This window comes from Drosophila hydei, unplaced genomic scaffold (genome assembly GCF_003285905.1).
Source record: "Drosophila hydei strain 15085-1641.00,03,60 unplaced genomic scaffold, DhydRS2 tig00000172-arrow-pilon, whole genome shotgun sequence".
Classification (NCBI taxonomy): domain Eukaryota; kingdom Metazoa; phylum Arthropoda; class Insecta; order Diptera; family Drosophilidae; genus Drosophila; species Drosophila hydei.
Window position 1 is genome coordinate 1503199 of NW_022045682.1, and position 11906 is coordinate 1515104.

The following is an 11906-nucleotide window of genomic DNA, read 5'->3' on the forward strand; positions in this document are numbered from 1 at the left end:
CTTTTGATTTGCAGGCGCTACCACATATTAAATGCTTTAATCAACACTGGCGCAGCATTCTAACTGCCGCCACAATTGTTACAAATGTTATCGATACTTAAAATTGACATATCGATAGTCGGTTTACTTTTAAAAACAAATAAATGCATTGGTCAAACAAATCACAAAGCGTTAAGGTTAAACTAAAGCTCATCATGCTGTGCTAAAGCCGCTGTTGCTTGCTGGAAATCTTTATGGGCCCGCACCTCCGTGGCCGCTTGAGCCACCAGGCGCTCAAACTCTGAGGCATCAAATCGATAATTGGTAAATTTGGCATGGGCGCCTCCTTCTGGATGATGACCCTCATCCTGTGGATAAACCAAATCACGCTGCTCCCAGGTGACATAGTGTACGCCACGCAGGCGTGCCAGATCCTTATAACAATTGGGATCCTCACAGTTATACAGTTCAAATAGGCAAGCCCAATTAGGCAGGAAGAGTAAATGCGTCAGGCCAGCTCCATGCATGCCAATGAGGATGTCCGAATTTCTTGTAATCTCCAATTGGTTAACAAAAGAGAGGCTATAGGAGTAAATTCAAATCAGCTATGGATTATAAGTAATATATTTAATATAGCATACCGTTCGTAGGAGACGCGCTGCACGTCGTAATTCTCATTGGCTTCCAACCGGGCGAGCAGCTCCTGCTCATTGAGCACTTGCCGGTACTTTGTGCGACGAGAGAGATATGTGATGCGCAGCTTCTTTACTGGCGGCTTGTATGGTATCTGCAGTCGATGCAAAATGAACTCGGAGAAGGCGCGAAAGAGTCCGCTATTCGAGCAGCCCTGAATCTGTGAGGCAACGAGATTGGGATTAAGATTCAAGATGCCAACGGCAACTACTCACAATAGGCGTATTGTAGAACAAGCCAAAGATCATGCGCGGCAGCAGCGGCAAAACAACATTTCGAAAGCAAATGCGTTTGCCCTGCACCTCGCTCAGCGTCCAAATCGGGCGCTGGGTGAAAGCTTTGAACGTATCCCGAAATGGTGAATCGTATGGATACGTTTCCCATATAAGAATCTGCACATCTGTATTGAACGCAGCCGGATGGGATTGGTTCACAAAGAGCGAGGCATACAGATTGAAAAAGTCACAGAAATGATGGTACATGTTGTAGGTGGCATCGATCTTCATGATGAAAGTGGGTGCGTTGACGACGAGATCACAGGCACCGCTTTCGAGCAGCGGTTGGGGCAGCACATCGAAGTAGCGCAGCTCCGGTGCCCACGATTGCAGCGCCGAGCCAATGTGATCCATTTCACCTTGGAGACGCGTGCGATTTAACTCGCAATGGCCCAAAATCTGACCCGGCTTTAGAACATCCATGTGGTAGCGTATGCGCTCCTTGCGCTGCGGCAGATCGCGGAGATCGATGAGTAAATTGCGACCACGACAGAAACGCAGATACCGTGTGCATTCCAACGAGGAGTCCGACAGATATTTGGGCATGCATTGAGGTGTTAGCTCCGAGAGCTGCTGCTGTATGAAACCGAAGTCCGCCTGATAGTAGAAGGTTTGTACCTGTGCCTCCTTGCTCTGCACCCAGCCTGTATGATCGCCGGGACAGTGGGGCGTCTGAAAGCGCGCCTCGGCGCTGCAATTGCGCTCGTGCCCCCAGCAGGCGGGGGACTCCACTCGAATTTCTTCCAATTGTCTTTTGAGCTTGGGAAAGGTGTTGAGGTAGCGTATGAGATGATCGGATGGCAAATTGGGCAGCTTCACCACATCCGGATTGCTTTGGGCAAGTACTTGGCTCAGCTGGAGCACATTGAAGAGTATTAACAATGGCAGCATCCTTACAAGACTATTTTAAGTACATTCGTTTCGTTGACTAAGCTTTCTAGTTGCAGCTCTTCACATTTTCAGCGGCTGCATTTCATGGCCAACAATGGGCAGATGATCTCACTTGCTTGGCTGATAGATGATGATTATGATTTAGTTAATTCCAGCAACGGCAGCCGCCTGCGCCCGTCCATCAAAAAGGTGCGACATGCTAAGACGAAAAAAGAGAGGTACACGAAAACCTGCTTGGGACCAGCAGCTGTCTGGAACAGCTGTTCGATAAACAGGGTGGCCATACCATGCACGATGGTCAGCAAGCACAAGGTTGCCCGCGTAGAGTGCAAATTTGGTAAAACTTGTAAACTGCTCGAAATCAATGAACAGTCCGAATAAGGGAGACTAGACTATCGTATATGTATTACGTAGTAATTAATATAATATCAACAGCTTTCTAATTTGCAATTATTAGAATAACAATAGAAATAATTACACACAATTTTTGCCCACGCTCTGACGTCACACTTACATAAAAAGCTTGACGGCCCATGCTGCCACCTTGTGAAATACGTTAAACATGTGTCTGTGCTGGCAGCTGGTCTCATTGCAAATTACATTTGACTTCTTGAAGGGTATATTTTTTTCAATAGCGTATTAATTTTTTTTATTAAAGCTGGCAATTAAAGCCAGAAAACGCGTTTAATTGCAGAAAACTACAATGCGTAATGTGCCGAAATCGTGAGTATTCGAATGAAATACCATTTTTTAAATTAATATGTTAACATGTCGCATCGCATTTGCCCTACAGACTCGGCCTATTAGTTACAACACCTGGTGGGAGTGCTGCTGGAGGAGCCGCTACAGACGGTGGTATATCGACAAGTGGGAGGCACAATAGCTTAGAAGACATCAATCTGGATCAATTTTTGAAGACCATTAACTATGAGGACACTGTCAAGCAGCTGGACATTTACTATGGCATCGGTAATTAAAAAAAAATCACGCGGAAGCCCAATTCTCTATTAGCTGCACTTGTTTTATATAACCTTGGCGGCGTCTGTGTAGGGCAGCCAATTTAGCATCAATTTGTTGCCACGATGCGACGCAGCGCGTTCTATTTATAAGCAGTTCGCATTGTTTGCCACTAAATAACGGCAGCTGTTTAGCGTCTGCGATTTGTTGCTCTCCTGCTGTCTGCTGTCTTCCCTCTCGCTTACTCACTCTCTCACTTGATCTCCATGGCGAATTAGCGGTTTGTTTATTTGCATTTGTAAACAAAGCCTCAAAACGTTGCTGCGGCATGCGTGCTAAAGCCATTGACACTTGACTAAACCCTAATAAGTAATTTTATCAACAACAAAAATATTTTTGTGCAGCAATCCTAATATCTCATTGCACTCAACAAGCAATGGGATCTATGCAGCGTAAATCTAATGCTATAGAGGGAGATGCCTGCGCTTTTATTTACTATCAATTGTTTTCTCGGCATACGTAATTAGATAGAGGGAGATAACTACATTCCTATAGGGTACTACAACATAATCTTACTTTTGCTTACTCTCAATTACTCTCTCCACATACGTGAGCACTAGCAGAAATTTTTCATACTCCCTTTTGACTCTTACTCTTACCTTTGATTTACTAACTTGCTATACAATTTTTGAGAAGGGTATCCAAGTCCAAGTGTGCTTTAAAGCTAGCACACGCAAACCCCGTTTCATACATGTATTAGCACATCTTTAGTTGTGTGCGTTTATTTTGATGCCTGATTAATCCTAGTTAATTTCTAAATTTTTTTAAAATAGATAGATTGATATATATTCATACTAATTTCAACATTTCTACCACTCTTCCTCCTTTAGTTAAACGTCAACTGCTGCGCTACCAAAGCCCCATCACTGGCTTGTTCCCGGTGATGAGCACCGATCAAGTCGTTGGTTCAGTACGTGACAGTGTCTACTGTGCTTCGGCTGTATGGAGCTTGTATCAGGCATACAGACGCATTGACGATGATCGCGGCAAGTCCTACGAGCTTGGACAGAGCACAGTCAAGTGCATGCGCGGCATTCTGGAGTGCTGGGTGAAGCAGGCAGCACGCGTGGAGCTCTTTAAGCAGCGGCAATCCAATCAGCATGCGTTGCACAGCAAATTCCAATTGCACACGGGCGAAAAGATCTATCCCGATGAGTTCTACAATCATTTGCAAATTGATTGCGTGAGTAGAGAAGTGCAGCAGTTCACACAGGCGTCTCTAATCGAAATCCCTTTCAATTGTAGGTCTCCTTGTATCTGTTGTTCCTGGTGCAGATGATTACATCGGGTCTGCAAATCATTTACACTCACGACGAGGTGGCCTTTGTGCAGAATCTGGTTTACTATGTAGAGCGTGCGTATCGCACACCTGATTTTGGCATGTGGGAGCGCGGCTCCAAGTACAACAATGGCACACCCGAGATACATGCTTCATCCATTGGTATTATTCCTATAAAACTAAAATATTTGATCTGTATTAATCAACTTTGTTTTAGGCATGGCCAAGTCCGCTTTAGAGGCAATCAATGGCTGCAATTTGTTTGGCGAGAAAGGCGCCTCCTGGAGCGTCGTCTACGTGGATATTGATGCACACAATCGCAATCGAAGCATCTTCGAGACCATGCTGCCTCGTGAATCCAGCTCCAAGGCAATACATTGACTAATTACTAAGCATATCAGATCTTTTAAACCCCGTCTTCATTTTAGGGCGTGGATGCATCGCTGCTGTTAACGCTTTCGTTCCCAGCCTTTGCATCGCACGAAGATCGCCTCGTGGAGCAGACTAAACAGAATGTGGTCAATCGCCTGCGCAGCAAAATGGGTTTCAAGCGCTTCACACGCGATGGCTTCCTCAGCAAAGCAGAGGATAAAACTCGTCGCTACTATCAGGCTGGTGAGCTGAAGGAATTCGAGGGTCTTGAATGTGAATGGCCTCTGTTCTTCATAACAATGATCATCGATGGTGTCTTCAAGAACAACAATGAGCAAATTGAGGAGTTTCAAAATGATTTACGTCGCTGTCTGCATACCGATGCAAACGGCGATCCCGTTGTGACCATGTACTATGCGCCCGATGGCGAGGGCTCCTATATGCGAGCCCCCTCGCAATCCCTGTTCCTGTGGGGTCAATCGTTCTTCATCATTGCCCAACTGCTAACAGCTGGACTGCTACACATCAACGAACTGGATCCCATCAGACGCTATTTGCCCAGCTATAATCGTCCAAGACGTGCGGGTCGCTATTCTGCTTTTCAGGTAAGTTAATGGCGGGGCAGGCGGGGCATTTCTCATATATCTTTATACATAACATATATAAATGGCCCGGGTTTAGGGGCTCAGCTAACTGCCAGCGCCGCCGCTGCTGCTGTTTACTGTGTGTCTGCTGTGTGTGTCTGCGTTCGCTGTCTAATTGGTATTCGAATTGATTTGTAATGTTATTTTAATCTCTTTTCTATGGGTTACGTAATTGAATTGGCTACTTAATACTACTTATACCTTAAATATATATATATATATATATATCTTGTCCATTTTTACTACCACATATATATCGAACAATTACTGCTACGAAATCAAAAACCTTATCGTATTATCCACAATCCATAAAATATTTATATTGGTTGGCATACAATATTATAAACAGGGCAAAGCTTTCGATGATAAACACAAAGTAAGTAGTCCCACAAATTTCATAAATTACAAAATTACTCGCACTCAAGTAGATCGTTATGTACGATCTCTACATATATTATCCAAATTTTATGTATACAAAATTTATGCGCTGTTTTTATTAGTTGTTTTTGCACATTAGAATCAAAATTTTGTATCCAAATTCTAATATTTGGCGACACACACACACTAAGCACTGATCGAAATTATGCATATCTATATATATATATACATTGTATATAGATTACATATAAGGCATTTTAACGATCCATCCCAGCAGGAATTTCAATTTTGGGGAATTTTAATTGAAGAGGAAAAGTTCTTAAGAATATGCAGATATGGCAAGATATCATAATATATATCGAAAAGATTTTATAGTAACCAAAAGCTCTCTATATTCCCAAAATTAAGTTACTTAAAAATTCTTTTATATTTAACATGCAAAATAATTAAACTTAAACTTAATAATTAAACAGAACCTTTTAAAATATGTTGAAATTAAAGTGCAGGCCTAAAACTATTCCAGAAAAGCCAGAATTATTTTATTCGCCACTTTTTTAGTGTTGTGTGAACTTTAAAATCAGCTACAGCTGAATTTTGTAATTCATTTTTCATGTCTTTAGGATGTAGATGAAAGAAAGGCATAAAAAATCTATTCTAAATTGAAAAACTTCAGACAAGCAGCACAATAATGTCTTTCATTACTTTTATCAGTTCTAGTAGTATTTTCTAGTAGTATTTTTCTAGAAATAAATTCTAAATAAAATTCTAAAATAAAGTTTTTTAATCAAATTTTAGGTCAAACATATTTGATATATAGAGCGAAATTTGTTCACCACTTTTCCAGAGAGTCTTAAGCATATAATCAGGTACTTTCCCACTTTTTCGTTACATATTCAAAATTTTAAAAGTTTTTTAAATATCTCAAAATTTTCTGGTATAACCCCTATAGTTTATGGCCCAGCGTTTCCTACTGGGATGCACATATACACACACACATACACATAAACTCAAAGTACTTATGCCTATTAGTTATTAAATGTAAAATCAAAAGAAATAATATTTAATTTTGTGGCTGTGTTAATTGTATATAGTGACAATATTTTCCCTCCTCTGCTTATTTGTATCTAAATCAAACAAGTTTTTTCTTTACTCTTTTCGGTACTCTGTTCTTATCTATAAAAAAACAAAAACGAAAAAAAACCAATCTGCATATTTTGTTCCTACACACGCTCTTCTTCTACTACATAAATCCATAGGCTAAACCGGGCACTGTAAGTAATGGTTCACCTAATCTTGGGCATCGACCCGCCTACGTAGTATTCAGTTTGGCTTCTTGTTCCCTAACCGTTATGTACTTAACCCTCAAACAGCAAGCAATTAAATAGTTAGTTTGAAATTGTTTTTTTTTTTTCAATTTTTTTTAACTAATTTTATTATGTTTTGCGGGGCGCTTCCACAAGACTCGAAACCAGTCCGCGCACAAATGAGAAAACTTTAAACACTGATTAAAATCCCTTGTTAAATTATTTATTTCTCTACTAAAAAAAAAAAAAACATAAATTAAAACATAATTATAATAGAATCGACGCGTACCGCTAATATTGGATACCCAGCAGGTAATTTGTGGCTTAGATAATATCAGCGGGTTCTCAATTGTCTCATGCGCATCGTCTAGGCAACAGATTGGCAGTTTAAATGGCAAAGAATTTCCTAAATTTCGTTTTCAATATCTTTTTATCTGTGATAATAATTTACTAAATAAAACAGGGCTGCAAAATCAAAAAATAACAATTAATTTTAAGAGCTTTCAAATGTTAACTAAAAATATACAATAAAAAAAACTAATTAAAAATAAATTTAAAATGTTAATAATTAAATAAACTTAATAATTAATATAATAATATTAATTATTAGATTAGTACATTTATTTAATTTATTTTTGACAAAATAATAAATTTAAAAAATATAAATAAAATATTCTTAAGTGATTAAAAATAAATTAGAACCCAAAAAAGCAATTAATAAAGTTTTAATTTAGTCTAAAAAAGTTTTGCAGCCTTGTATTAATCACAAAAATGATTCTCACATAATAACTATTTTTTTTAATACAAATGCCTGCACTAATTCTGAACAATGTACAATAAAATATTCTTAAATCTTTTTGTAAGTAATTTTTTTATGTTTTTTGTACATTTTGATATGAGTTTTTTTAATTTCTCTTTTAGTGTTTTTGTCTGTGGCATGTTTAAAGTCCTGAACACCTCTTGTCCTGTATGCTCCACACCTTTCCCAGCTCCTCATTCCTCCCTCTCTCTCTGTCTGTCTCTCTTATGTCTGTTACGCTAATTGTTTTTATGCATTTTGGCATTTGGCTAGCATAATTTTTTACACATCCATGTAAAGAATTGGCTCTATGCATTGTCTAACTTCTTAATATCGGAAACTCATGGAGTATACCAGATTTACTAACTGTTCATGACGCTTACAGGGCACCGCCACAGATTTGGTGGTGCAAATCGTGCTCATCGCAGAGTCGATGCGCCTCCAGGCCATGATGGCCACCTATGGCATACAAACGCAAACCCCTCACGAGGTAAGTGAGTGCAGCTCTAAAACGTAAAACATATAATTAATTTCTGTGCCTTTCTTGCAGGTGGAGCCCGTGCAAATCTGGAGCTCCACGGAGCTTATCAAGGTCTATCAGCATTTGGGCGTCAATCACAAGGTCGGCCTCTCGGGTCGTCCCTCGCGTCCCGTCGGATCGCTCGGCACCAGCAAAGTCTATCGCATCTGCGGCATGACTGTGCTTTGCTATCCCCTTATCTTTGAGGTCTCCGATTTCTATTTGTATCGCGATATGGCCCTCTTGATTGATGACATCAAAACAGAGCTGCAATTTGTCGGTAAATATTGGCGTCTGTCGGGCCGGCCCACTGTCTGCCTGCTGATACGAGAGGAGCACATGCGTGATCCACAATTCAAGGAGATGCTCGATCTGCTGGCCATGCTAAAGAAGGGCTACTGCGATGGCATGAAGGTGCGCATTGGCCGACTCCAGAATCTCATCAGCAGCTCGTGCATAGAGCATTTGGATTTCATGAACCAAAGCGATCTGACAGACAACGAGAATGCCTTTTCGCAAATCAATCACGAGTATATAGGCTATCAGTCGCTAACAGATGTGCCCAAGGCGCTGACCTATGTTGAGGAGAAGATCTCCGTGGCCGTGAGTTCAACTTTTCTCCAATCCAATGCCTGAATTAATTTCTGATACTTTAACAGCATTTTGACAGCAAGCCCACGCCGGATATTATTAATGCTTTGCGCAGCACCGAGTCTATCTATTGCCTGTGCCAGCTGTGGGGCATACTACTCAACCGCGAGGGCTCCCACTTCGAGGTGAATGGCCTCAATGTGAGCACGGCTTTGACTCAGCTCTACCATCGGGCTGGTTCGCTGCGCTATTGGCGCGCAGTGCGCTACTGTTCCTCGTTGCTGCACCATATTGTGGACTCGATCAGTCCGTTTATTACCACTGTGCTGGTCAATGGTAAAGAGCTAACCGTTGGCATCATCGGTCAGAAGGAAACGGTCTTCGATAAGCCCATGACTCCAGCGGAGATTCAAAATGTGATGTACACTAGTGTGCAGCCCTATGATGTTATCCAGGCGGTGCTGCAGCAGGAGGTGGTTCTATATTGCGGTCGTCTTATTGCCACCAATCCGTCCATGTTTCGTGGCATATTGAAAATACGCATTGGCTGGGTGCTTGAGGCCATGCGCATCTATTTGCAAATATCTGGACAACAAAGCATCGACGTGGACAATTTGTCGCCGTTCCAAGTGCGCATTCTCCTGCAGAAGGTGCTGACAGTCAGCGAGTGGGCAGTGGAAGAAAAGTATATACATTGGCTATAGAATATATCAATGGTCTTACTATATAAACTTTATATATCCCTCGATAGGCTCACCACGTTGCAGCGCCGACAGCTGGAGGGTTGCCTGTGCCGCGTGCCCAAGCACTTCTATAACAAGATCTGGGAAATATTGCAACGCACGCCACAGGGCATTTTGACACAGGGACATCATCTGCCTGCCACGCCCACACTGACGAGCATGAGTCGCGGCGAATTGACGTTCAATTTGCTGGTAGAAGAGACGCTAATCTGCATCGATCGGCCCGAGCGGCGACAGATAACAGTTGAGCTGCTTTGCATTGTGGCCACCATTCTGAATCGGTAAAAACAAATCTTAAAATGAAAAGTTAAGACTGAACACTAATATTTGCGCTTCTTAGCAATCCGGAGCTGCATTTCAAACAGGCGCTTGATTTGGATGGCATCATTGCCGAGGCCTTTGCCATGTACTGCAAGGACAACAATATCCAGCAACAGCCCAAGTTGTCGGAGCAACAGGGCCAGCCCAACAAGCAGGAAGATCTGACCGCCTTCTATTCGCTGCCCTATTCGGAGACCACCGGCTACTTAGCCCGTGCCGCAGTTAATAAAGTCCTACAGGGCGGCGTCTTTTCCACTGCCGAGGACGATGTGCAGCTCGACGGCGATCATTTGCATGATGACAATTGCAAAGTCTCCTAAGATATTTTACTTAGCTTTTGTACATAGCAATGTTTTGCATATCTTTGTTGACCAAAAAGGAAAAATACTTGTACCACTATCCAAAGTAATTCGAATTTTATAGCCTATTCTGTTTTGATTTCAATGTGTGCCACTTATTCATCTTTTTGTCCAGTTAGTTTTTAATTAAATGTTATCTATATAAATAATACTGTTTGTTCTCACTGATTTGATGTGCATAATAACTTAGCTACAAATACTAAAGAACCGCACAATGCCGGGTTACAGCTCTTATTCTGCTTTGTTACAAACCACAAAAAATCGTTATATTTGCTTCGCCTGTACTTAGTTAATAGGTCAGTTGCAAGGTTCTTTTTGTGCAAGCCTCTGGCAAATCTGTTTGACTCGTCAAGCCCTGCAGTTCGGCTTTATGCAATGCCACCGGCCAAGGTGTATCGATTATGTGCCAATGCACCCCGATTATATCACCTGCAATCCGAGGTGGGGCTATAAAAGGAACGCGTTCGTTGCTCACTCTGTTTACTACGTTTGCAAAGCTTGACGATTCAGCATGCGCGCGCCAGAGTGGATGAGCACTGAAATGGCACGGCTCACGTCCAAGCTGGAACGCTATAAGCCCATAGGCAGTGGCTACAATCGCATACAATCCATACGCCTATCCAAGAGCGTGACACAAATGCTCAACAATCCATTGCCCAGCGCTGCGACTCGCGTCAGCACAGTCAAAGCCAGTCAAAAGCCATCGAGGGACCACCAGGAGAGCTCCTTTACGACTCCCAGGCGACGTGGTGTGCTCAGTCGCAGCGAGTCCCAATGGGAGGAGGTCTATCCAGCCATCAAATTCAATCGCCAGCAGAGCAATGAGAGTGCCAACAGCCTGGACAGCAGCGACAGCAAATTTATGCACTATCGCAATTGCTCAACGCGCATCACCTGAACGAAGTATGACGAAAATTTATCTAAGGATTTTATATTATTTATAAATTTATGCTAAAAAAATTCTATTTATATATATAAATGTTAGTTTCTTGAATAAATGGTATTCTGATGTTTTTAAACAGTACGGAATCGCCAAATAAGAAAATGCTTTAAAACGATTTTGATCAATATTTAAGAAATCGAAATATAAGTTTAAGATTGGCAATCTCTTGATCGTAAAGGAAGGAAAGCCCAAAGAGTAAGTCCAGGGGTAGACTTTATAGATACCTCTGCTCTGACTGAAACATATACAATTTCTTTACCTCATTTTAAACTTTTTAAAAGATTAATATAATAAAGCATAACTTTGAAGTAAGTCGTCAATCATTTTTGAAAAATATATCCAAGTTATTTAAAGCAATCAGATCTATCTATTTAAATATTAAAGACTCTCAATATGTGCAGCTTTAAATTTTAAATAAATTTTCAATTTAAAAAGCTTTTACTTTTTATAAGTCTTGAAGTTTCAAAAGGTCTTGATTTTTTAAAATAATAATTCCAGACTATTTAAGGTAGTCTTTACGATTTATATGTCTATATCTAAAGGGCTCAATTCAACCTAAAAGAGCTGCGTTACTTCAATTTTTTCTATAACAAAAACTTTAATTTTTCGAAGCTCTATTTGTATTCAAGTGAGTTTAATAATCTTAAATTAGATACATTTATTTATTAAATAGTTCATTTAAGTTTTACATTCAATTTGTTCGTTGCTTGGTACAAAAATTAGTTTAAGTTTTTCTTCTCTGATTTGTTTTTTTTTTACATTTATGAATTTAAATATATATAAAATAACATGTTAGTT

The 11906-nt window shown here is 40.7% G+C and overlaps 3 protein-coding genes across 8 annotated transcripts; 2 read left to right on the top strand and 1 right to left on the bottom strand.

Annotated features, from left to right (window-relative positions):
* Window positions 1-17: 17 nt before the first annotated feature.
* LOC111599377 (EGF domain-specific O-linked N-acetylglucosamine transferase) lies at window positions 18-2079 on the bottom strand. The gene is made up of 3 exons (XM_023315012.2): window positions 888-2079; window positions 621-832; window positions 18-561 (listed from the first exon to the last, which is right to left on the bottom strand). Exons 1-3 carry the CDS (start codon window positions 1836-1838, stop codon window positions 183-185), a joined length of 1542 nt encoding a protein of 513 aa, XP_023170780.2. The 5' UTR covers window positions 1839-2079; the 3' UTR covers window positions 18-182.
* Window positions 2080-2410: 331 nt separating this feature from the next.
* Window positions 2411-10277, top strand: LOC111599341 (probable phosphorylase b kinase regulatory subunit beta). Of its 6 annotated transcripts, XM_030223353.1 has the most exons (14): window positions 2411-2561; window positions 2632-2807; window positions 3686-4038; window positions 4101-4296; window positions 4352-4503; window positions 4563-5111; window positions 5500-5526; window positions 6785-6799; window positions 7109-7144; window positions 8017-8121; window positions 8182-8754; window positions 8811-9427; window positions 9494-9766; window positions 9826-10277. In XM_030223353.1, the coding sequence occupies exons 1-14, from the start codon at window positions 2542-2544 to the stop codon at window positions 10124-10126; spliced, it is 3393 nt and encodes a 1130-aa protein (XP_030079213.1). In that variant the 5' UTR covers window positions 2411-2541; the 3' UTR covers window positions 10127-10277. The 6 variants fall into 6 exon arrangements, with proteins under 6 accessions (XP_030079213.1, XP_030079214.1, XP_023170734.2 ...); XM_030223354.1 differs by lacking the exon at window positions 7109-7144; XM_023314966.2 differs by lacking the exon at window positions 5500-5526.
* Window positions 10278-10428: 151 nt separating this feature from the next.
* Window positions 10429-11074, top strand: LOC111599342. The gene has a single exon (XM_023314972.2). It carries the CDS (start codon window positions 10677-10679, stop codon window positions 11061-11063), a length of 387 nt encoding a protein of 128 aa, XP_023170740.2. The 5' UTR covers window positions 10429-10676; the 3' UTR covers window positions 11064-11074.
* Window positions 11075-11906: the final 832 nt, after the last annotated feature.